Source organism: Sminthopsis crassicaudata, chromosome 2, assembly GCF_048593235.1.
Source record: "Sminthopsis crassicaudata isolate SCR6 chromosome 2, ASM4859323v1, whole genome shotgun sequence".
In the NCBI taxonomy this organism is placed as follows: Eukaryota; Metazoa; Chordata; class Mammalia; order Dasyuromorphia; family Dasyuridae; genus Sminthopsis; species Sminthopsis crassicaudata.
Genome location: NC_133618.1, coordinates 435,344,037 through 435,370,497, shown reverse-complemented (window position 1 = coordinate 435,370,497; position 26,461 = coordinate 435,344,037). Strand labels below are relative to the sequence as shown.

The 26,461-nt window shown below is 44.8% G+C and overlaps 1 protein-coding gene across 2 annotated transcripts; it reads left to right on the top strand.

Moving 5' to 3' along the window:
* The first annotated feature begins 1,852 nt into the window (after window positions 1-1,852).
* Window positions 1,853-26,410, top strand: PHYKPL (5-phosphohydroxy-L-lysine phospho-lyase). 2 transcript variants are annotated; one of them, XM_074292312.1, is made up of 13 exons: window positions 1,853-2,105; window positions 7,812-7,930; window positions 8,350-8,509; window positions 11,711-11,785; window positions 12,687-12,774; window positions 13,057-13,173; window positions 13,368-13,450; window positions 14,374-14,599; window positions 20,733-20,887; window positions 21,489-21,578; window positions 23,754-23,884; window positions 24,863-24,943; window positions 25,896-26,410. In XM_074292312.1, the coding sequence occupies exons 1-12, from the start codon at window positions 1,942-1,944 to the stop codon at window positions 24,910-24,912; spliced, it is 1,458 nt and encodes a 485-aa protein (XP_074148413.1). In that variant the 5' UTR covers window positions 1,853-1,941; the 3' UTR covers window positions 24,913-24,943; window positions 25,896-26,410. The 2 variants fall into 2 exon arrangements, with proteins under 2 accessions (XP_074148413.1, XP_074148414.1); XM_074292313.1 differs by lacking the exons at window positions 7,812-7,930; window positions 8,350-8,509.
* The last annotated feature ends 51 nt before the right edge of the window (window positions 26,411-26,461 follow it).

Below are 26,461 nucleotides of genomic sequence, written 5' to 3'. Positions count from 1 at the left end.
GAAAGGACTCTTGCCAATGGGCACCTTTGCACTGAATCTGTAAATTCATAAAATCCAAAGCAAGGGATTTTAAGAAGTGAAGGTAAGGAAAAAAAGCAAGCCAAGTATGGATAACTGCCAGTGCAAAAGCAAGCAGACCAAAAAATGGAATGTCATTGGCTCCGATCCAGATACCCAGACTAGTCTCTGAGCTCCAACTATTGTAATTTCAAACTGGATGATCTAAGGTCATCTTAAACATGCCCCCCAAAGGACTCACTATCTTCTCCCCCAACCCTCTCCTCTTGTTAACTCCTCTATTCTTATTGAGGGAATCAGCAGCCTCCTCTGTGTGTAGAGAAGCAGACTGAGTTGAGAGATGTTATGGAGGTAGGAACAAGATTTGGCAACCACTTTAATGTAAGGAATGAATGAAGGTGAGAAGTCAAGGATGTTACCAAGATTGGAACCTGGGTGACTTAGAGTCTTACTCAGATCCCTGAGTTGCCAGTGGTCCCAAACCCAGAGTTCAGAGTGCCCACGCCCACAGATTTGTCACCTGCCAGGAATGTTTGCTATGAGCCAGACTCCTGAGGAATAACACAAGGGAGTTTGTGTGTAGTCTCCTAAGTAGGCAGGCAGGGGTCTGGCCTCCACTGCAAGTGTCTGTGGTGGTGGAGTTAGAATCCAGAGCCTTAGTGGAGACTCCAAGGTATTCCTTGTAATTAGCATTTCAAAAAGAAGAGAAAACAAATTGAACAAAACTGCTTCAGACAGTGAATTAAATTTTCTACCCCCAGAGTCCCCCATGTCTTCAAAAAGGAAATGGAGGTGCATTATTTGCTCAACTGTTCTGGAGCTATGCCCCATCTTTCTAAGTACACATAGCTCTTAATTAAAATAATAACGGTCCCATTTCTGTAGAAATTTTAAGGTTTTTAAAGTGCTTTCCTCACAACTGCTTTGGAGGAAGGCAGGACACTTTTTAAAAGATGGAATTGGACTCAGAAAGAGGAAGTTATCTTGCTCTTGTCCGCACAGTAAGTATTGACACCAAAATCAGGTTTTATTCCCCAAATTTCTTCTGTCTGAGTCAGACGGCCCCGCGGGTGCGTCTACCTGAACACTACACCCTCCTCGGCATCCCTGACAGCCCATAGAACAAGTAACTCTTTTGAAGATTTCTTGGGACTACTTTTTCCACGGTTATAGTTGGCGGGAAGTTCTCGCCTTGCACTGCACGGGAATAATCTGCATTTTAGCAACTTCCACTCGCTGACGCTAGGTATCCCAAGCCGAGTGAGGAACGGGAGAGAGCTTGGCGGGGGAGGAAGATAACGAGTTCGGTTTTTTCCAAATTCGAGGAGAGTGACTCCAAAGGATGGGCGACCCAGGCAAGATGTCCCAGGTTCCCTAGCGCTAGAAATGAGGAGGGAGACTGGCCTGGCCTGGGGGGTGGGCGCGGAGTGCTCTTTGAAGGCGTGTGGGTTTCTGTAACCGAATGTAACGGAAATAAAGCCGCGCCCCTTCCCAGCAGCCTGGTGGGGGAGAGGCGGGCGGGTTCCCATCCCACTCCTACCCGGACCTCGGAACCCAGGGATCGAGAGCCACTGGGGAGGAAGAGGAGTTCTGCAGAGGCGGCGCGTGCCCGGAGCGTCCTGCAGGGAGGGGACGAGGGAAGAGTCGGGAGCAGAGAAAGACCGGGAATGTAGCCAGAGCGCAGAGGAGGGAAGCGGAGGAGGGGGGACAGAAATAGACTGGGATCCCTGGACTGGGTGGGAGGTGGGGCCAAGGTTGGACTGAGACAGGCGGGAACTGCGGTAGGAGGGGCCGAGCCCAGCGTGGGCCGGAGGTGGGGCGAGAAGCCGGGCCGGCCCCGACAGGATTAAAATAGATGGGGCCGGGCTCCGGACTGGATGAGAGGCGGCGCAAGAAGCTAGACGAAGACTGGGATGGGAGGAGATGAGGTCATGGTGGGCGGGCCAGGACTGGGAAGCGGGGCGAGCCGAGTCCGCCTGTGCTGAGCTCCCCGCTCCCGGTGCACTCTCGGGGATCTTCCCGGGCGCCATGGCCTCGGGGGGACACAGCAAGGAGGAGACCATGTCCCTGCGGAGGCAGCTTATCGGGTAGGAAGGCTCACAGGGGACCGGGGACTAGGACTTGGCCTCGGGGAGTCTGAGCTGGGTCGGGGGAGCCCGGCCGGGCCAAGGTGCCACGTGGTCAGTGACAGCGGACTCTGGCACCTGGCTCGGAGGGCGCTCTCCGCTCCCAGAGTCTTGGTCGCAGCCCGCTGCCCCTCTCCCTCTTCTCCCATCCCCCCAAGCCTCCGCCAGGCTGAGCGAGAATGTCGTCTGGCAGCCGTTTGGACGCTTGCAGGGATGGGGAGCTGCTACTCTGTGACAGCTTGTTCCTGTTCTTGGACAGCTGTAGTTGTTAGGGAGGCTTCCCTCGACATCGTAGTTAATTTCGCCTCTGCAGCCCCAGGTACCCTTTCCTCCCAGTTGTCTCTGGGATCCGGGCAGAACAAGCCTAATTTCTCCTGAGTGACAGCTCTTCGTGTACTGAAGGCGTCAGGGAAGGGGAACCGGCCTGCACTGAGGAGGCTGCGGTCCAAGAGCCCTTGTCCTGGAATCGCCGAACTTCTTTTTAAAAATATCTTAATAACAACCTATGAATATAACTGGTTTCCATTGTGATTCCATGCAGTTATTTTATGCAGTTTAGGAGTCCTTATCCTGGCGCCCTGAACTTCTTTTTAAAATATCTTAATAGGTCTATTAATATAACTGGTTTCCATTGTGATTCCATGTGTCTTATTTTATGCAGTTAAAAGCATTCTGAGAAAGGCCACAGGCATCACTAGAAATGCGAGGGAATCCTGGGCACTAAAAGGGGTGAGAATCTCTGCCTTAAGCGGGTCAGACCCTGACTCGGGATCCGCGAACCTCCGAACTGTGCCGGCCTGCAAAGTTTCTGTCCCGTACATGACGTAATCAGAGCTCGGTGGGGGAAGCTGACCGCTCTGGGATGGCTCTGCTTGTCAGTCAGTCACCATTAATCACCCCCTATGTAGGAGACACTATGCCAAGGACTAGACAGGCAAAAGACCAGCTGTGGAGAAGCTCACAATCTCATGGGGAGACACGTAAACAACTTACAAAGAAGCCAAATATAGAATAAATTGGAAATAACAGAACTGAGAGAGATCGGGAGGGGCTTCCCAAAGCGGGTGAAGTTTTTACTAGGACTTGGAGGAGACCCGAAGCCGGCAGGTGGAGGAGGGGAGAGCATTCCTGGAGCGCTGGAGGGGAGGCAGGGGGAGGAGGAAGCCAGGCGTGTGCTTGAGTGAGCTCACTCTGGTGGCTGAGGATAGACTGGCGTGGGGACAATCTTGTGGCGGGAGATCCACCAGCAGGCAATCAAAACAGCCCCCCTTTAAGGCAATGAGGGGCTGAACTAGGGTGCTGACAGTGTCAGAAAGAGAAGGGGGCATATTTGAGAGAGACGTTAGCAAGGTAAAATTCACAGGCTTTGGCAGGAGGCACGATATGGGAGTTGAGAGATAGGAATCAAAAATAATACAAGATGGCAGCCTCAACAGTAATAGAAGCTTGGAAGGAGGAAAGTTAGGGGAGAAAGACAATGAGGTCGGTTTTGAACTTGATGAGTTTGAGCTGTTTACAGGAGATGTTAGGTTTTCCTCACTTCAAGTGTAAACTTGTTTCTTTGCCATTTCTACCCATGGCTCAGAAGCTGGCAGAGTGTGTGTGAGATCCACTCCCCACCCCCAATTAATGAGATAATAGGTGTGAAGTACGGGGCAGGCTTTTAAGTCACTACATATGTAAATGTTTATTATTAAGAGGTTTGGGGAGGACAAAAGGCAGCTATTGGAAAGATTGTTATTGTCTGACTGAATATTCTACTATCTATGCTATAAACTCAAGACACTTCATCCAGTTTTCCCTCTCTTTGGCTATCTGCTTGTTTTGTTTGTTTGTTTGATCACTGAAACTCCTCAAGATACCTTGGGGTTTGCCAGGCAGGTTTCTTTCTTAAGGATCATGCCTTAAAATCAAATCACTCTTGCTCTCATTGATTGGCCAACAATTGGTCCTGGGACAAGCCTCACTGGGTCATAGTTTGGGTTCTGATTGACTCAGAGTGAATGTAAATAGCAATTATTTCTGTTTAGACCAGAAACTAGAGGGCCTTCCCCTCCCGGATTGATTGATTTGATTTATGTATTTATTTTGACTAGGTAAAAGAGGCCATTCTTTGCTTCAATTTTTACCTCTCCTTCACCACTGATCGGGCTTTGCTTCAGTCATATTGAGATCTGGGAAAGACCTTAGCTTTAAAAGGTCAAGGTCTCCACTGAATGCAGGGGCCATTTTCAGGCATCCTGAGCTATATCTTTGCGCTGGACCCTCTGGAGGAGAAAGTGAGGCTGGTGACCCTCCCTCACTTAAATTTAACTTACATGTCATGGCATTATTTCCGATGTTATGGTCTTCTTCCAGAATGAAGAAAAAATAAGATCTTTATCAATGTCCTTCCTAAAGGTGGTTTCCCTCTGTCCACGATCCACACATCCACTCCCTCTGTCCCTAGACCTCTCACCTTTGCCCCGATTTTTACCCTATCTCCTCTCCCTCCCCCAGACATTTATATGTCCCTTCCAGGCCCATATTTATCACATATCCCCCATATACTATCTGCTTCTTGGACCTTTCAGACCTTTGCCACAAACTCTCATTCATACACACTTTCCCTTCAGCCTCTCCTACTTTTCCCCTGTATGTCTCCCAGCTTTCCCACATACCCAAACCTCAGCTTTCTCCTCCCTAGCCTCACCTTCACCTCCCCACATCTCTCACTCCCCACCCCCACACACAGCCCTTTCTCCAAAACCATTCTAACCTTTCCTTCAAACTACAGACATGGCAGCCCCTCATTTGCCCTCTGTCCCAAACTACTCTACCATTTATAGACACGGTATCTCACTCCCAAGCAAACTATTCCCTATGCAGTGTACCAGAATTCACACCCACCAAATCACCCTCACACACACCCTCCCCCATCAAACCGCTTCCTCCAGTTTCCTCCACAGTCCTCCCAGCTCCCATTTCCTGCACTGCCCCAACTCGAATCTGTGTTCTGTGAGAATTCCTTCCCCAATCCTAATCGTTTGTGGAGGCACTAATCACCCCCAGCCTATTCCATGCCTTCAAACCTGTTCCCCATAAACACAGCCTCCCCACCACTTAAATCTGCCCCTTAGACTCACATCGTTTTTCTTCTGCATGCTGCCCTGCCAGGATTTCTCCCCCTTCCCTTCACTCACCCCTGGCCCTCGTGCCCAGCCCCCCATAGTCCTGTGTACTTGGCATCACCCGCTCTGGGCCACGCTGGCTGCCTACCCTCGTTCTCTTCCTTTCAGATCTTTTCCTGGCTTCCATACCCCGTCCCAGACCTTGCCAGAGTGAAGCTCCCCTCCTTACTACCTTTCCCTAGGTAGCTGCTTGGAGGAGCAGCAGGTTTGTCTTCTTATAAAGCCCTCTCCCTTCCCAAAAGAAGCAGACAGAGGGTTCCTGGGGCTTCTGGACTGGGGCACTGTCTACCCCTCCTTTTTCTCTCCTCCCTTCCATCCTGAAGCGGCTACTTTGCCATGCTATCAGCACTTTTATTCTGCCTGTAAGAACGAAGGAAACACAGGGCCGAAGGTACAGGAGGGAGGAATTTTTAGGAGGCTCCTCAATAGCCAGGAGGGATGGTGATCACCACCTGTGGAAGGGGAAGAACTATTGGATGAGGGCATATTGATAGGGTTTGGGGGCAACCTAGACACCAGGGATCTGACTGGGAAAAGCTTCTCTTGAAAAACTTCCCCCCCAATAAAACAAAACAAAACGCCACCAGGAAGAAAAATTTCCCCCATCTAGTGACTTGGGGAGAACTCAGCTAGGGCTTTCCTGGACTCCAGTCTATGAATATCTTAATTGCTACACCTCTCATAAAGCCTTTTCTCTAAGTGCTAGCTCCCATCCTACCACCACCTCCTCTCCCCAAAAAGCTTTCTTTAAAAAAAAAAAATCTCCTGTATTTACTTATCTGTGAATATGCTGTAACCCCTGCAGAATATAAACTCCTTGAAACCAGGGATGTCTTGTATTATGAATGCCTGGAATTCACTTGGTGCTTAATAAATGTTTGTTTTTTGTTTTTAACATCTCCTGTATTTACTTACCTGTCAATGTATTGTATTGTCCCTGGAGAATATAAACTCCTTGAAGCCAGGAACTGTCTTGTATTATAAATGCCTGGCACTCACTTGATGCTGAACAAATGCTTAGGTTTTGTTTTTAAATAAATACTGCGTTTACTTACCTATCGACATGTTATATAGTTCTTGGAGAATACAAGCTCCTTGAAGCCAGGAACTGCCTTGTTTTATGAGTGCCTGGCATTCAGTTGATGCTGAATAAATGCTTGTTTTTGTTTTTAAACATATTCTGTATTTACTTACCTATCAATGTGTTGTATTGTCCTGGAGAATGTAAGCTCCTTGAAACCAGAATTGTCTCTTCTATTTGTATTTTGAGTGCCTAACTTTCAGTAGGTGCTTAATAAATGTACCTTGATTAGTTGATCCTTAGAGAGTTGGGAAGCTGAACAGCCAGTCACTGGACACTATGGTCAGATCCACACAGATCTAGAGCTGGAAGGGACCTCAGAGACCCCCCTCTCCTTTCAGTTAGGTCTTGAACCCAGATCCTCTGACTCTGGATCCCCTTCCTCCAGGGACCAAAACCCCCACCTTTCTGTAGTTCCCTAAGATTTACCCAATGCTTTCTTCACAACTGGCCCTTCACAACACAGATGTGATTGCACCCTGATATCCTATAACTTGTGTCATTGCAGTATGGCTCCAGAGCCAGCCTTCTTCTACTCTCCACTGTATCCTTGGGGAGGGTGCCTCTCACCTACTGGACAGTGACTATTTCAAGTGGAGAAACAGGTGTAAAGGTATAGAGAGAAGAGGGAGCCTCATTCTTTGAGACATGACCCAGCTTTTTCCCCATTCCCCCAAGGACACTTCAGAGACTCAATCCTCATATCAGCAGCTTCCTTTAGTTCAAGAGTCTGACCCCTTCCATTCTGGGGGCCTAAGGCTTGATTTTTATCGACATACTAAACTTGTAAATGATAATCCCTGTGTGGTGGTTATTCATTTCAGTCATGTCCAACTCTTCATGACACTATTTGACCAAGATACTGGTGTGCTTTGCTATTTCCTTCTCCAGCTCATTTTATAGATGAATAACTGGCAGACTTGCCCAGGTTTCCATAGCTAGGAAGTGTCTTAGACCAGATTTGAACTCAGGAAGATGATTCTTCCTGACTCCAGACCCAGTGCTCTATCCACTAAGCCCTCCACCATAGAGGCAGTTTATGGATCACAGCTGAAAGCATAGAAAACATAGAATGATGGGTTCTTGACAAGATGTGAAGTGTGTTTTAACCAGGGCTGATAAAAATGTTTATCTGCTTGGAGTACTTATACATCTAATTGAGAACTTTAGACAGAAAAGGGAGGAGAGAGAAAAGTGCTCTCAGACCTGATAAGTGAGGTGCGCCAAACAGCAGCACATGCAGCATAGGGGGAGGAGGAACAGAAGAGAAGACTGGTCTTTCCCAGGAGACAGTAGCCAAGAGGACCAGCCTACATTCAAATACCCAAAGGAAGAAGTAAGGCAAACTGGAAATCCTCAGGTGAGGGGGCACTTTGGCAGTGGTTAAAGGGTTCCCTCTGGGCTATCTCTTTGCAGCTCTTCCTGCAGGCTTTTTTTCCCTGAGGACCCTGTGAAGATGGTCCGGGCCCGAGGCCAGTACATGTATGATGAGAAGGGAGTAGAATATATTGACTGCATCAACAATGTGGCTCACGGTAGGTACCAGCTCACACGGAGGCTTCCAGGACCCCGGAGCTGCTGCAGGGGAAGGGATGGCACCTGTTTGTCTCCTCTCCTGCTGAGGACCCTTTGTAGCCCCTAATTTGACTTGCCATCATAGTCCTATAGCCTTCTAGTTCAATCCTTTTCCCTTTCCATAGGAAGTTGATGTCCTGAGAGTCAGGATTTTCTAGGATTTTTGAGGGCAGTACTCTGAGCATTTTGCCACTGACTCCTCTTTTTGTTAAGTATCTTTTCCCCTTGGAGACTCGTAACCTTCCTCTCTAGGATAAAGGGCAGCCAGGCTTCTCCCTAGCCGTGCTTCTTTCTCCACATGGGTGGGAAGGGATGGGACAGAATAACCCTTCCCATCTGACGGAGGTGGGCCGGATGTTCTATCCTCTGCCCCTTTCAGTTGGACACTGCCACCCTCACGTAGTCCAAGCTGCGCATGAACAAAACCAAGTGCTAAACACCAACAGCCGCTTCCTGCATGACAACATAGTGGATTACGCTCAGAGGCTGTCCCGAACGCTGCCCAAGGAGCTCTGTGTGTTTTACTTCCTGAATTCGGGGTGAGTTTCTGAGCCCCCAGGAGGGTCCTCCTCTCCCACCCCTAGTGGAGTGTGAGTCTAAGACTATTTTGGTTTTTTTGGAATCGGTATCCCCAGGGTCTAGCACAGATCTTGGAAACAGGAGGCACTTAATAAATGCTTGTTGATCGATTTGAGGCTCTGCACTGTGGGAAGCAAGCACTTAGAGCACACATCCTGTAATCAGGCTAAGGCTGGATTCAGGAAGACCCAAGTGCAAATGTAGCCTCAGACACTCACTGTGTGATCCCGGACAAGTCCCTTAATTAACTCTGCCTCAGTTTCTCCTCTGTAAAATGAGCTGGAGAAAGGAATAGCAATCACTCCAGTATATTTGCCAAGATCCCCCCAAATGGGTCACGGAGAGTCCCATACAACTGAACAATATGAGACCCCCTCTAATGTGATCCCACCTTGTCTTTCTGGCCTTCCTTGACACTGCTGCCCTCTCTGCACCCAATTGGAGTCTGTCTGACCCCTGAACAATCCCTGTGCTTTCTGGCCCTGCCTTTGCCCACCTGTCCTTAAAATAATCTCCTTCCCGCCCCCAGCAGCCCCCGACTTTTAAATCTCCACATCCAGCATCACCTTTACCACAGGCCCCAGAGCCTTTAGGAAGACAGGCAGCTTCAGTTTTGTCTTTGCTTCTGCAGCACATGACACGATGCTGGACACACTTTTTTTAAAAACCTGGACCTGGGATTTTTGTCAATGGAGCAGCTCACACTTCCACCCTGGCAAACTGCAACAGCTCTTCAACTTTGTCCCCAAGAGCTGCCCTGAGCCGGGCAGAACCACACCCCCAGGGCGGGTCAGAAGTGAGCTCTGGTCTCTTGGACCCCTGCCACGCCTGTCTTCCTAGCTGGGAGGGTCAGCTTAATATAGAGCTGATGAATTAAATTGTCAGACTGAGCTTCCCCTAGTCAGTTACCAATCAACCTACATTTATTAAGTGTTGGAGATACAGAGACAAAAGACTTCTCCTGCCCTCTAGGAGCTTACTTTCCTGTGGTGCAGATGACAAGCAAATAAACATATAAGTGGCAAGCTACATTAGGGATATATAGAAGATAATTAAGGAGGGAAGGCGCTGGAATTAAGTGGGGCCTGGGCAGGCTTCCTGGAGAAGGTGGGACTTTGGTGGGAGCTTCTTATTTGTAGAACAGAGGCCAGTGATACTGAAGAGTCCGTGGGAGACTGGAGAGGAGGGTGCTGGCCAAATAGAGCATTTTGTATTTACTCCTGGACGAGGAAGCCCCTGGAGTTTATTGAGAGGTGTGTGTGTATGTGTGAGATAGACAGAGACAGAGAGAGAGAGGAAAGAAGAGAGAGAAGTCAGGCTTGCACTTTAGGAAAGTTCTTTTAGTGACTAAATGAAGGATAAATTAAAGCGAGGAAACTGAGGAATAAAGATGAGGAACAGAGAAGATGGTCTGGAATTGGGGAGATGGTTTGGGAGAGGATTGAGATTCATGGTGCAGATAAAAGGTAGGATTTTGTAATGGAAGGCAGAAGAGGTGAGGATTTGGAGTTCTTGAACATGGAGGTGGGGGGGTGGAGGGGTGACTGTGTGTGGCTCAGGGAGGGTAGAGAAGTAAGTAGCTCATGAGAGATGAGTGAGTTGAAGAATCGAAGGTTAGGGTATTTGAAGGAAAATATATATGTGGAAATCCCCCAGTATGAAGAGTAGAGGAAAGTTGTGAGCCAGTCACTGAACTCATTAAGGAAGGAGTTGGAGAGGGTCTATAGACAAGTTACCAGGATTTGGATTGGAAGGTAGATGTAAGTACCATGAACCTTAGAGAGAAGTTACTGAGTGATGGAAGAAGGGGGGAAATCTGGAAATGGCAATAGAGAGAAAGGTCTCAACAAGAGGGTCAGGGAGAATGAGTAGAGATGCAGTCAGTAATGAAAAGGGTTGTCAAGAAGAGTCAGATTTCAATAAAAAATAAAAATAGTGGATAGAATGGGAGAGGAAAAGATTAAAAATGAAGGGAAGTTTGTTGTCTGTAGAAGCAGCATTCCAGAAGGCAAAGAGGAAGGCCTGGCATTAGACTGGAACGTTAAGGGGGGAGGATCTGTGGCAGATGGGAATCTGGTGGTGAGAGGTGGAGAGTGGGTTTGGGTGATAACCTAGAGTTCAGTCATGGGGATGTGAAAGGTAAGACCAAGTGAGAATGTTCATCATTAGGGAGAGGATACAGGTCCTCTACCCCCAAAGGACAATAGAAGATGGGACACCAAAGTCAGAGGGAGGATGGCTCTTTGTAATGGATGGAGAGTCTCCACGCCCCATTTGGGAAGTCAGACTGGCAGCAAGGAGACGGAAGTTGTCCTGGCCTAGCATGGTTACTTTGGGACAGGTGGGAGATGCCCGACCCAGTTCCTCGCAGCTGTTCCTTGGGCCACTGGCCTGAGATCTTCTAAGGAGACTGGCTACAAGGTGATGGCAGAAAGTGATGGACTCCCCGTGTTCCGGAAGTCCCTTAGGACAGATGGAAGGCCCATCTTGGCCCCTACACAGCCTTTTAACAAGGGACACATTGCGCCCAGCAGATGAAATGATCTGATATAACTTTTTAAAATAGTTCTCTGATGTACTTATCAATTATTATCACTCTAATCATCTGTGTTTCTCTTACCTCTATGAAAGTTCCCTGAAGGCAAGGACTTATGTCTTATATAAACTTGTTCTGCTATGGGTCTAGCATAATACTAGGCTCACTGCAAATGCTTAATTAATTTTTGTTATTAAATCGAAGCCAGCTTGGAGGCAGCAACTGGTTAGTAATACTTCTCAAGGGCTGGCGGAAGGGCAGGCATTTATTTCCAAACCGGCTGCCCATGTACCTTTGTGTTTGGATCTCCCTTCTCCCACCCTAGTTTTGGGAGTTGCATAAGAGAACCTAGACTAACAAAGGAAACCACAGCAGGGGACAGCTTCTACACGAAGCCTCACCTATTAACCAGTGCCTTCCCTCTCAATTATTTCCTGCATATAGCTTATTTCACATGTCTCCGTTAGATTGTAAGCTCCTTGATTCTTAGGATCATTTTTGTGTTCTCCAGCATTTAGTACAGTGCCTGGCACATAATAAATGCATATCGTCATGGGAAGCCCAGCCATGAATTGAAACCTAGCTGCTGGTCAGCAACCTGAGTTATCCTTGCCATCTGTTGTAGGTCTGAAGCTAATGACCTGGCCCTGAGGCTGGCTCGCCAGTATACTGGACATCGAGATGTGGTGGTGGTAGACCAGTAAGTGCTGGATTCTTCTAGAAATGTCTCCTAGGAAGTTCTGTGAGCCCTGGTTTCCAAATCAGCAAAATGAGGATAATTACATCCACAGGTCCTGCTTCCCAGGGCCATTTACCTGTGTATCCTTAGTCACTCTCAGGGCAGAATTTAAATTTAGGGGACTTCTTAAAAAAACAAAACAAAACAAAAAAAACTCTCCAACGCTGAACTATAGATATGGCCTTAAGTGCAATGGAAATAAATTATTACTATTGTGGAAGAAAGGCATGGAGAATGATGGGAGCTAAAGGCAGTGACAATTTTGCTTTCATTTCAAATGCTTTAGACCAGTGGGAGAAGAGAGGAGGGCTCACGGACCAGTGGGTGACAGGAACGAGATCTGAGGAGTGATGGTGGTCCTCTGTTCCTAGAGAATAATCGTGTTTCACATTCGCTTTCATCAGGGCTCCCCTGGGATTGGGATTGGGAAAGGAAGAGGAACACAGAGGGACCTCCGCGGAGGTGATATTCCTGATATATACACCTCTCACACTGTATTTGATAATGACCACAGTATCTGTTTCTGTCATCCAGAAACAGCCCCATGAGGTGAGGAATCACAGAACTGTTATCCACATATGTGGAAACCAAGGCTCCGACAGAAGTCCCACAGCTCAGTGGGTCTCAGGTCTGGATTCCCCTCCAGACTCCTCTCTCTCCAGTTCCCCTAAAGTTTGGGCTTCTTTTCTGGAGACTTCCTGAGCCAGAGAAGGGCCAAGGGTAGGAGGGAGCAGCCAACCTTGGGAGTCAGCGAGGGTAGCTATACTCAGGCATTAGAGTGGTCTGTGTGGTTCCTCAGTAGGAGGCTGAGTGGGGCCTGAAGCTCTGGGGGAGGACTGATTCCTCCTCCTCCTCTCCACAGTGCTTACCATGGGCATCTGAGCTCTCTGATTGACATCAGCCCTTACAAGTTCCGGAGCCTGGAAGGACAGCAAGAATGGGTGCATGTGGTATGTATTCCTAAGCCAGGTCCTCATTAGTGACCAATTGGAGCCATACCAGAGGGAGACTCAGAAAGCTCGGGGTCCAAATATGTGCTCTGGCACATCCTGGATGTATGTTCCTGTAACTTCCCAATTCCTCAGAGCTGCTAAGACAACACAGATTTGGTGCCAGCCTGCACCAGGAGAGAGAATTTCCCCAACTGGAATTCCCTACACCTGTCTTTCCCTCCACTCCAAAGTTCTTACCTTTAAGACTTACAAAGCACTTTACATTGTGTGCATACATAGGTCCCTCTCCCAGACATCTTCCGAGGCCCGTACAGGGAAAACCACCCAGATCCAGCCAGCGCATATGCGGCAGAGGTGAAGCGGGTGATTGACAGTGCCCAGGAGAAGGGCAGGAAGGTAATGGCCTTGGCGCCTGGGGCTGTGTAGGAAGGGGTGATGAGAATGCCAGGACACAGCCACAAGAGGAGATCCCAGCCCAGTGGGACTTGTCCTCCCACCAGCCTGTGCCCTCCAAGCTCCTTCGAGGGAAAGTTCTGTGTACTTTGGCAGTTAACACAGCCACAGACTGGCATTGCTCTCTCTGTCCACAGATAGCGGCCTTTTTTATCGAGTCTTTGCCCAGTGTGGGAGGCCAGATCATTCCCCCCGTTGGCTATTTCCAGAAGGCAGCGCAGTAAGTAGGTCACTGCAGATTTACAGTGGAAGGCGGATGAGAGCATCTGTGCCTTACTGAGGGTATCAAATGTTGAGAGGTCTTAGTCCCTAGTCCCTATTCTTGAAAACCAGCCTAAGATAGGACTGTTAAAAACTCCCAAGTAGATCTTCAGTTCCAAGAACCCAGCTCCCACCTCTCAGGAAGTAGTAGCATATTAGGAGCAAAAGGAGGTCTATTTTGTCAGACACGGCCAGTGGCTTTACTTTTTTGACTTGACCACTGATCTGTTTTGGAAGGGTCAACTCTAGAGGTGGAGAAAGTTGGGGGGAAGGGAATAATTTTATCGCCATAAATGGAAGAAATCTTAGAAACCTACCACCCCTGGCCCTCTTCCATTTGCAGATGAAAAAACTAAGGACACGAGAGATCACAGGATTGGGTGAAAGAAAGGACATTATCTAGCCTAACTTCTATTTAACAGTTGAACAAGTGAGGCTCTGGAAGCAGCAGCTTCTCCAAGGGTATACGGGTAGCAAAATAGTAGAGCCAAGATTTGGACTAGCATCCTTTGATGCTTTATGAGGCAACTTGGTGGAGTGGAAACCTTTCCAGGTTTAATTTTATTTAGAATTTGACCTCTGGTGCATAGAACAATTCACTTTGCTTCCTAGATCCTGTTTCCTTATCTGTAAAATATTTGGACAAGATGATCTGTTTAAGGGCCTTCATAAATCTGCTAAACCCATGGTCCTCTGGACTCTCCAAATCTGAACCTTTCTAATGTGACGCGACTCCTTGGGTTAGGGGTGATGATTTGAGTCCCATAGCATTTCCGTGACCCAAAGGACTAAAATAGTCTTTTTCCAGGGTTCTCACATTATCACATTCTTTATCTGGGCAGAGGGGAAGTATAAATCACCCCCAATCTTGCTTTTCTGCAGACACATCCGAAGGGCTGGTGGTGTTTTTGTGGCTGATGAGATCCAAGTTGGTTTTGGCCGAGTAGGCAAGCACTTCTGGGCCTTCCAGCTACAGGGGGAGGACTTTGTCCCCGACATTGTCACCATGGGCAAGCCCATTGGCAATGGACACCCCATTGCCTGTGTGGCCACTACTCGGGACATCGCTGGAGCATTTGCAGGCACTGGTGTTGAGTATTTCAATACGGTAAGGAAATACTAGGGGGTCCATGCTGCTCCTCTAGGTTCCAGTTCCGCTCTTCTGAGTGCTCTATTCACACTAAGCCCAGGTTCACCTGGGAGGACACCTCTGGCTCACCTCCAAGGACATTTCCTAATGTATAGGGACCAGAAATTTCCACCCCCCCTCCCCCCAGTAATAAGATATATGATCAGCAAGTCATCTATGGGTGGGCTTCAGGATTTCTTGATAATTATTACCATGCCTGATTAAAAACCTCCATCTCTAGAGCACTTTAATGTTATAAAATGCTTTTCTCTTAAGGCTTGGTGGTAGGTTATGCAGGTCTGATTATTCATATTTTACAGATGAGAAAGAGGGTAGAATAGAGAGAGCTGGCCTTGGAGTCAGGAACTGTTCAGGTCCTAAATCTTGACATGTCCCGAGCAGTTCTGTGACCCCAGGCAAATCCATAACCTCTCAATTAGAAGTTGACCTACAAGTAAAAAAGGTTTCTTCACTAAAAGTTCTCTCCAATGATGAAATTGCAGCTCTGGTTTAAAAAAAAAAAAAATAGATGAAGGAATCAAGGCCCCAAGAGGAGCTGGCTTTGCTTATATATTAAGATTGAGGTGGAATTTGAATATAGGCGTTTGCTGACTTCAAAGTCTGCTCTCTTTCTAGTGTATCACACCTTTGCAAACCTGCTAGCATGAAGCATGGCAGCAGTCACTTCGCTAGGAGTAGCAGAAGGTTGGTCCCTGGTTACCTTTGACAGTTAATGTGTGCAGCTCATCAGATAGAAGCAATCTCTGATCCTGCAGCATCCTGGTGTCTGGTGGGCCTCGTGGGTGGCCTGCATGCAGGATACCTGAACTGGGCTGGAACAGAGCTCTGTCTAGTCTAGCTTCTGAAACCCCACCTCTGATGATTACTACCTGTGTGAGATTGAGCAAGTTCCATAATCTCCCTGGGCACTGGTTTATTCTTCTGTAAAATGAGGGGTTTGGTCTAAATGGTCCCTGAGGTCCCTAGCCCTGTGAGCCTGGGATCCAGCCAGCAAACTCCCAGTACCCAAGTTTTGTGAGAGCTGTTCAGGCTTGTATTTGGGAAAGGTGAGCAGCTCTGAGATAGGACCCTTGCTTTTAAGGAGTTCACCTGAGGAAACAAGATATCAATCACTAGTCCATGAAAAGTTAACAAAGAGTGAGATAAGGAACAATTGAACGAAGTAGGTTTTGCCAGGCCATATATGATTAATAGTCCAAATGCCTGGGCCAGACAATAAAAGCTACAGTTCAGAAGGAGCAGTAGTCACTGCGGGAATACTTTGTCCTGTACATATCATGTTCTGTCTTATATTGTAGTTATTCCTGCATTTATCTTATCTTCTCATGTCCTCAAAGCCAAGGGCAGCAACCACGTCCTTTCTGTCTCTGCATTTCTCCCAGACCACTAGGATATCCTTGGCACAGGAGACTGTTTGTGACCCAGTGTGACTTGGGAAAGCTTTCCAGAGGGAAGGCGGTGACCTGTGCCTTAAAGCCCTCCCAATTTAGAATTTAGAGTTAAGGGCATGTCCCAGCAAAAACTTGGAGGTTAGAAGGCTTGAAATATTTAAGGTGCATTAAGGAGCCTCAGACACTTAGCTGCTGTGTGACTCCGGGCAAGTCACTTAACCTGTTTGCCTTAATCCGCTGGAGAAGGAAAGGGCAAACCACTCCAAGTTCATCCTTGCCAAGAAAACTCCATGCACAGTACTGGCATGCCACAGTCCTCTGGCTCACTACAAGTCAGACATAACCCCAGACAACAGGATGACAAAAAAGTACCCGGTATGTAGAGACTGTCTCCATGAAATTGGGTGTTGAGTAAAATTGAAAAAGAAGTTAAGGACCATCTTATTCTAAGAGGACTTTGAACCTTTGACTAAGGGGTGTAGACTCTGTAGAGGGCTAGGAAAAATAGTAACGTTTTAGAGCTGAGCTAGCCTAGGGATGGGCTCACCAGAACCCAATCTGGCCTGCCTGACAGCAGCCTGCTTTTGTATGACCTGAAGCTGAGTGCTTTTTAATAGTTTAAAATACAATAAATATTTTAAAAGATAAGAACCACTCTTAGCTCATAAGGGGCTGGTAGATGGTTCACCAACCCTTAAACACTGCAGCTAAGGATAACAGATTCAAAGTGAGAAGAATCCGTGGAACTGCAAACCCTTCATTTTGCAGTTGAGGAAAATCGAGGTTTGGAGATGGGTGACTTACCTGTGCTCACACAGCCTGTAAATGCTAGAGGTAGACTCTGAACCTGAATTTTTTTTGACTGCCAAGTGCAGTGTTTTCTCCATGTGCTATCCATGCTGCCTCTTAAACTGAGGAAGCAGATGGGTTTCACCCTCCCATGTTGGGTCCCGTCTTACATGACTTACCTAAAACCGTATTTTTAATTTGTAGCAGAGCCCACACCTAAATTACAACTCAGACCTCCAGAATCCCTTTCTGCCCAGTACTTTGTATCTGTCCCATGGGGTCTCATAGTTTTTAAAGGAAGATTAATTAGGCAGTGTTTGCAACTGGAAGGAGGAAGATTGGAAGCCGGGGGCTACTTGGATAGTTGGTGATCATGGGGATGGAGAGGAAAGAATAGATTTTTTTTTTTATTTGTATTTCCTTTATTTCTGGTGAGTGGAAAACATTCTTTCCTATGACTACTAATAGCATTTTTAAAATAGTATTTTATTTTTCCAAATACATGCAAGATCGTTTTCAACATTCACCTTTGCAAGTTCTTATGTTCCAAATAGCATTGTTTTTAAAGACCAGTTTTTATCCTTTGACAATGACATTTATGTTTTAGTTGCTGCTATCTTGTATATCAAACACTTACTAAACAGACAATATAGATTTTCCCTCAGCCGTTTTCCTCTCATCCTAAAAACATTTTTATTCATGCAAAATTTTTTTTTCAAATTCACAAAAAATGAAATGAGTTAATGTAAATACTGTTTTTATTCCTTATTAAGAATCCAAATATGGGTCACTGCTACGAAAGGAATGTGAACTGCTCTTTCAATGATGTTTACAATTTGGCTCATATATATACATTTTGAACTTATGAAAAACAGTTTAAGATGTTGGTTTAGTTTCTGCCAAAATGCTTTTTCAGTGCTTTCTCAGACATGAAAAAATGGATTATTGATATAGTGTGAAAAACCAACCAGTAGTGGGTAACTGGATATGGGAATCCTGAAGTTCTGAGCTTGTTTACAAAGGATAATAGCAAGAATGAGGAGGCTTAGGAAGAGTTGGTTTTCTAGGCAAGATTAGCTCAGTTTTCAGTCTTAAATTTTCTTCTAGTTTAGAGGTCAGGGTCAGATATATACATAAATTACCCCCCCCATGTGGGCTCAGAAGCTATGGACAGACTGGTGAGCTCTCCAAGGATGGAACGAACAGTAGGTGGGATTGCAGAGGCAATCATAATCAGGTCTTCAAATACCATCTAACCCAGTCTCCTTATTTAACAGTTAAGGAAACTGAGACTTGAGGAGCTAAGTAACCTGCCTAAGGGTACCAGGTAAAAAAAAAACTGAGGCCAAAGAATGGGGGCGGTTTTTTTGCCTAAGGCAATAAAGTCAAATGTCCACCCTCCTCCCCCTCATTAGAGTATACCTCAGCTGCCTTTATGTATGGCATTTACCAAGAACAGCCTCATATAAGCAAAAGCTTAGTGTAGCTCAGGTTTGGGAAATGACCCATTTAAATGACTAAATTGTGATAAATAGCTGAAATATTATTGGGTGTTAGTTTCTTAACAAAAGTGAGCAAAACCAGGGCAAGATTTACCTTTTAGCCACAACAATGCAAAGGAAACCAGCCTCCAAAGCCATCAAGGTTCTGATGGTTGACAGGACTAACTGGGATTTCTCCATACTGTGATAAAGTACATCTCCTTTCTCCTAGCAGGAGAGCATGGACCACAATGCAGAATGAGGCATATATTAGACATGGCCAGTGCCTTAGTTTGGTTCAGTCATACTTATTTGTTGGGTGAAGGTGTTCTGTGTGGGGAGAGGAAGAGGGAGCTATTTGGTATATTTTATTTTTAGTTTAAAAGAAAACAATCCATGTTAAGTGTCCCCTGCCTTTCCTAGCATTAGTGACAGAGATTATGTAATTGAACCCCTATTCTGTGCCCAGCATTGAAACAAGCTTTGTGGCAAGCATAAGATCAGACTGCCTCATAATCTGCAACCATAGAATGATTAAATTCTCCCCAATGTGGTACAGACCCTAATCTTAAAAAAAATCAGGAAATCTCATCAAGGATCGAATGAACTAGAATCTAGAGGCTGAGTCAAGGTGACTCAAGGTAAGTATGTAGGGCCTGGTGAGCTCAGGTGGATGGGAAGGAGAGAGAGGACCAATAGCAAGCAGCACACAGAAAGTGCAGAGAATCGTGGAATTTGGATTCTACCCAAAGGAATGTTGAGATGATCCACCTCTCATTCTACAAATGAGAAAACAGTCACAGAAATTTCAGCAGTTTGCTAAAGGTCACATGGGTTTAAATCAAAGTTCAAGGCACAGACCAAGTTCCCTGTAAGGAGTGGAAAAGGGTCAGGAGAGACCAAGTTCTCCAGGACCTACAGTAGAGCAGCACTGGTAGTTGAATGGGAACTGTGACATGATAAGCATCAAAATAGATCACTTATATAGTGCCAAAGTTTATATAAGATTTATAAAGCAACTTAATTTATTTTTTCAAATTTATTTTCACAACCACCACTCTGAGAAGAGATAGGTTATCCCTGTTTTATAGCTGAGAAAACTGAGGCTACCCAGGGTCAAACAGCCAGTAATGTCTGGGGTGGTATTTAGACTAGTCTTGCTAATTATTCTGGGTCCAGCACTCTAACCAACACTTGCACCGATTCTATTCCAAGGTGGTGTTTGGGGATGAAGAGTCTAGCCTACTCAACCAGCTGGGAGGCCATGGGTCATGTAGCTGTGAGGGGATGAGGTCTTGGATCAGAAATAGGAATGGAGGCGTTAGGATGGATTCCAGACAACAAAATAGCAAGTCTTCTTGACAGACTGAACAGACCAACCTACCTTTCACTCAATCAATCAATCAACAATTATTTATTAAGCGCCTACTATATGCCAGATGCTATGCTGAACTCTGGGGAATACAAGTATAAAGAATATTAAGTCTACTCCACAAGGAGCTTCCACTCTAAAGGGGAAACAAATACATATATAAATATATGCAGCATAAACATAAAGTGAATACAAATAAATACAAAGTTGTTATAAGAGAACTTAGGGAGGGAGGGTACTAGTAGTTGGGGAATGAATAAAGGCTTCTTGCAGATGGTGGTGTTTTGAGATGGCATGAAAAGTGGAGATAAGAAGTTAATTCCAGGCATATGGGTTGGCCAGGGCAAAGGCATGGAGGATCATGTTTGAGGAACAGCAGGAAGGTCAGCTTGATGTTCAGTGAAGCTGGACAGATAGAATGGGGGCCAGGCTACAAAGAGGACTTAAAGGCTAAAGAGAAGAGCTTTTATATATATATATATATTCCAGAGGCAAGAGGAAGCCACTGGAGGTAATTTGAGTCACAATGAATTACTGTTCTCACTTAAGCAGTCATGTGTAAGAGGTAATCTAAGTGAGAGAGGATGAAGATCTACACTAAAGTGGTAGCTACTTAAATGAAAAATCGGATTCACAGTCCTCACAACAATGTCAAAGACTGAAAAAAAACTGCCTTTATAGAGATGAGGGAAGGGCAGGACATCAAGGCTCATGACACTGTTACAAATCCTACAAATTAAAAGGATGATTGTGCCTTAGAAAGGGAAGTCTGGAAGAGTTGGAAGGAGGGGAAAACAATACTGAGTTCTGTTTTGGATATGCTGAGCTGGAGGTGTCTCTGGGACATCCAGTTTGAAATACCCACTGGGTAAGTGATTTCTGCCATTACCTTCCCTTACTAAACCCTATTTAATTCAGAGGGCACTCATTTTTTCTAAATACTCTGTGCCACTGAACCCCCTCCTCCTCTTCAGATTATTCTCTATTCCCCATCTTCCTCACTTCTTTAACTCCTTGACTGTCTACCCTGATTACTATCCCTCATTTCTTGGACTCAGTTTGGGGGAAGTCCTGTTTCCTGTGCAGTGGGTTTGGCTGTCTTGGACGTCCTAGAAAAGGAGCAGCTCCAGGCCCATGCTACTCAAGTGGGAGAGTTCTTTGTGGGGCTGCTGAACCAGCAGAAGGCCAAGCATCCCATCATTGGAGATGTCAGGTCAGTTTGATGGTTTGGGTCTTGGCCACTCCTTTGGAAAAAAAGGCAGGTCCTTCTCCACAGCTCTGAGCCCCTAGAAAGGCTGTCACCTAGTTACCTAATCTTCCTAACAATGAAGAGCCATCCTGTCCCTTTCTATGACCAAAGAGATGTAGATGATGAAAGGTTCTTGGTTCAATGCCACTGAGCCTGAAGTTAGTCATTATAACCATTATTACTATGAGCTTCCCCTATTTCTTGGGGTAGGGAGGCAGACCTGGGCAAGCCAGAAGAATCTTCCTGCTCCTTCACATGGAAGTCGTTATTGCAGTGTTCTGGAATTAAAAGGATGTGGGTTCAAATTCTGCCTCTGACACATTACTTTGGGCAGGTCACAACCTTTTTGAACTTCAATTTCCTCACCTGTAAAGTGAAAGGAATGGTCTAGATAGTCTCTTTGAGGTCTTCCCCAGCTCTATGATCCCATGAATCACAGGGCTTAAAGAATTCATTCGATACTTTTCAGAACTCAATTCCATACTCCACCTTCCAATTGGGGAGAGGGAAGGCAGGCATTCTATCAAAAAAAAAAAAAAAAAAAAAATGCTGTTTTTTTTTCCAGGGGTGTTGGATTGTTCATTGGTGTGGACCTAATCAAAGATGTGACAACAAGGATGCCAGCAACAGAAGAAGCCGACTATTTGGTTTCCAGGTACATTGGTTTTTTTCCCTCTTCCTCTAAAATGTCTTCATGCATCTGCACTCTTTGTAATTATAAGCCAGTTTATCCCTCAAAAGAAGGGAAAAGATGAGAAAAAGATGGGAAAAGAACTATGGTTAAGACCCCCTGCATTTATTAATTTGATCTGCTGGCTAGTTTTCCTGAAATTTTTCCTTTCATATTCTCTGGGTAGGGAATGATTTGGAAATGAAATGGTATAAAAGCTTAAGTAAAAATTGTTTAAAAATACCTATCTTCCTACACCTACCCAACCCAGCACTCATGGGGCCCTTGTCAATGCTGAGAAGGGCCATGATTGGGATAGGCCCTTCTCTCTCCTTAGCTCCTAACCTGTTTGCCTCTGCAAGACATAAAGAAAAGAGTCTGAAGGGAAGGAAGCATGTATTAAGAAAGAACCTGATGTTTAAAAAGAAAAAGGCATAAATAAAAGTATTCTGAAGACCAGAGAAAAATTCAATGTGACTATGACTATGGTCTAGAGCATTAAAGTAGGCCCCCTGTGAAGAAAAGCAAATCAGGGCCAGCACCTAAGAGCCATTAGGAACTATTGTTCAAGGGAGTTCTTTTACATGCTTATCTCTGGCAGGAGTACACAAATCCCTGGGAGGCTGGGACTGGAGCTGATGGGTTTTCAATGGAAAGTAGTTTTTCACTCCACATCTGAACTGGGATCCAACTGAATGTTCGAAATCAACTGATCAATCAACAAGCATTTATTAGGTACCTACTATAGCTAGATTCTGGGGATACAAAGACAAACAAGAAACAGACCCTGCCCTCAAGGAGCTTACATTCTAATGGGAGAGATTACATATACATAAATAAGAATATACAGAATATAAACATTAAGGGAAGCAACCCTTCTCAGTGCTCCTAAAACTAGGTAAGCAACCCTCCCCTCAGTGCTCCTAAAACTAATTCCCACTTTCCAAAAATACTTATTTCTCTGACCCCAGGAGCATGGAATGGACAAATTCACTGGTAATAACTTGTAGCACTTATCAATTTAGAACCCCATGCTATGAAAGGGCGGTTCTATTCTTAGAAACCTACCTCACTTAGACCCCAAAGCATCTGGTAAACAATTTTCAGCCTTGAGGACAAAAAAAGGGTTGGTGGGATGCAGGATTTTGCCAGATTTGCAAATTTATTGAATCACCCACTTTCTGTTTAACTTCATAGTCTTAAGAGATACCTGGGGAACAGAGGTTTAAATGGCTTATTTAGGGTCATGAAGCCAGGATATTTTGGAAATGAGCCTCAAACCCAGATTTTGCTGACTCCGAAGCTGGTTGTATCAACTGCACCATGCTGCTTTATTTAGTTCTTCAATTTCCATTGGGGCCCTTTTCTCAGCTTCAGGAAATAGCATGATACAGGAGAGTGAGTAATACCTTGGAATAAGATGATCTGGATTCAAATCCTAACTCTATTAACTTATTACCTGTGTAGTTCACTTTAGTTCCCTGGGCTGGAGTCTCTTCAACTGTAAAATGAAAAGGTTAGACTAGAGTTCCCTTCCAGCTCTAGCTATAACCCTATAAATAGACTCCTATATATATATGTAGGAGCTAGAAATATCTATACAACTCTACCTGAGTTAATCAAGATCTTTCTTGTCCTACACACATTCACCCTTGACTAAACTAAGTAGTACTCACATTGACAGCCATTATCTCAAAACTTGAAATTGCCCTCATGCCAGGGAGCTAGAGAATGAAGTCTAGCCAAACATTTAAAACCTAAGTTGTTGTGCCACTGTGAACTAATCTTGCAAATAAACCCCTAGGCCTTGTGCTGAGCTGTCAATGAGGTGTCCTCAGATTTGGACATGATCTCTGGAGCTTCCTCTCCAGAGGAATACCCATTGTTGGGATCTGATCTGTACAAAATTCTAGGTAATTTCTCCCTTTTCCATCTTCCCTACTAGCAAGGGAATAGAAGAACAGAAGACAATACTACTCTGCCTAGAGCTGGCATGGTTTCAGGATAGACCATATGGAAGCTGATGTATGAAATCTTAGTTCTCTGTAGCTTTTGCCCTAATTTCAGGTTGGTGTGAAGAGACTTTTTTGCCAGAACATCTTCTCAAAAAGAAGCAAAACTTCAACAGATTGCCTACTCAGATATTTTTTGTTCTAACAGGTTAAAAGACACCTGTATTTTGTTGAGCACTGATGGACCTGGAAGAAATGTCCTAAAATTTAAGCCTCCATTGTGCTTCAACAAGGACAATGCCAAAATAGTTGTGAACAAACTTGACACAATTTTAACAGGTGAGACTGGTTACTGGTAGTTATTTCTAAGTCACTACATTTTGTGATTCCTCAGTATTAATGAAATTAGGGAACTGGAAACATACCTTTATTTTGCACATGACTTGATTTCTAGACAAGCAAACTATTCTGGCAGTATCCTCATCCCTGAAACTCACCTACTATAGGACATTATGGTGGAAATCTCAGGGCACAGGCTAGTCCCCCTGAAAGGTGTGTGTGTGTGTAGGAGGGGACCAAATACGAGTCTCTGAACTTTAAGGTCTAATATTACTTCTGAATTACTGAAAGGGTTAAAAAAAAAAAAAAAAACCATTGTATCTGGCTCTGAAATCTCTAGTGGAAGACCTCGATTTATCTTGATATACTAAGACAGCTTTGCATTTCTGAAGAACATCTTGTTCTTTTCCCAAGTGATTTCTTAATTCCACCAAAAATTTAGTTTCTTTTATGCCCCTACCATGTTGAGACATCAAATTGCAATGGAGTTCAAATCACAGTTGGAAAACCCACATCACCTATGGCCTGACACTAGCTGTTTGACCAAGGGATAAGTCACTTAACTACCTCAGTTACTTCATCTGTAAAATCGGGTTAATAGCACCTACCATCCTATGATCAAATGAGGTATTTCTAAGTATTTTACAAACTTTTTAGCCCTGTTTAAATGCTAGTGGTTACGATTATGCCACTGGCAAGTAGATTAATGGGCTAGAAGCCATTAGATATCAAGTGGAAAACATCTCAAGACAGAGTCTACTATTGGCAAAGGGTGTAATTTATATGGTCAAGTGGACCTGTTTCCTGGGTCATCTCACACTGACGTGAGGGACCTAACCTACTGCTTACACGGATTCACTTATTTACCATACTCCCACTTCCTTTCTTACTTTTTACCTCCCCACCAACCCCTACGACTTAGAAATTCAAAAGTTTTGCCAGTTTTGCATGTTGACTGACCTTGTTCTGCACCCCTAGAAATGGAAAAGACAATGAGAAGCTGCAAAACCCTTCAATGTACCCTGTGACACAGGTTAGGTCTTCCCTGGGAACAGCGGGGTAAGTGTGGTTATTTTTCTAGACTCAATTCTGTGGTTTTCATACTGGCAGATAGCTAAAGCCATTCACTTTGCTTTCACATTTCTAGTGTCTAGCCCATGCCAAAAGGCTATTTTGTGTAACCCCTTTGGAGTTAGGGAATCTGTGTTCTACACCCACCGGTTAAGTTTCTTAGCTAACAAGATCTGTCATTCAGAGTTTTTAAACCTTCTTGAAGGACTAAGTCTGAACATCATCTGAGATGAAGGTCCTACTACCCCCTATATATTTAGACCCCACTGTCCTTGCCCTGCTTTCCTATAAACTGATTACTGGAGCTGGGTGTTTTTTCATATATGAATGGAACACTAGAAGATTAGGATTCCAGTGAGCTTCATCTAAAGTTTATGCTAAAACTGAACAGGGTGTTACATCAGTGTGTTATTGACTAAGTAAAAACCAATAGTGCCCCTGTGGTCAGTCAGTCAAAGTGAGACTTTGTTCCAACCAAGACTGGATCAAATCCTGAAGCACTATTATTTCTATTGTTTTTTCACAAACATAGGAAAATCTGTGGAATTTAAAAGCAGAAAAGAACTAACATCATCTAGTCCAACCCCCTAATTTTATAGATGACAACACTGAATTCTCTAGAACTCTCCCCAAAGTACTATTGGCAAAATCTTCCATTCAGCTGTAGATCACATATATCATTGTGTATAGCCAAGTTACATTTACCCTCCAACCTAAAAAGCTTCTACCTGTTCAAGGGACTTAATGAAGGAGCTGAGATGTATTGTTTTCATTATCATTTATGATGAAAACTATAGGTGTAGAATGAACTTGCCCAGTAGAGTGAGTGATTAAAAACTCACTAGTCCAATTTAAGGAAACAAGTGAAGTCTTAATTACTGGCCAATTATTTGAAAGCTACTCTTTTGCTCTGCCTCTGTCCCTTTTTTTTTGTTTTTAGGTTCAAAAAGAATATTCTGAAAGGTGAAGGCCCTGCCAATCCATTCCAAGATAAGAAATTTCAACTCAACCCATTCACAATTTACCTTGTAACATGGACTGGACCTGTTGTTAAAACCAAACAAAAGTGTTGCCACACACTGGAAGGCTAGTGAGACTTATGAATCCCACCCAACACCCCCTAAACATTTTTAGGTTGGTGTATGTGTATGTACATGTTGAATTTTTTTTTTTAAACATAACCACTGCTGTTATTAAAAGCATCAAAGTGGTTAGTAATTGTCCCATTAAGGTCAGGGAAAAAAATATAGGGAAGATGAATTCCTAAATATAACAATGCATTTGCCTGCATTGACTCAACTCTGCTCTGGTCTTACTATAGTAAGCTTGAAGACCTAAATGTCTTCTTCAATGGAATGTTTTGAAAATGTCTGTCCAAATTTGCTTCAACAATTAAAACTACCATGAAATGCCTATATTTCCTTTAAAAAATATAATAAAATGTTTGACCTTTAAGTATTTAAGCTTTTATTCCACTGATTCTCTTAAGCCTTAAGGACAATTGGC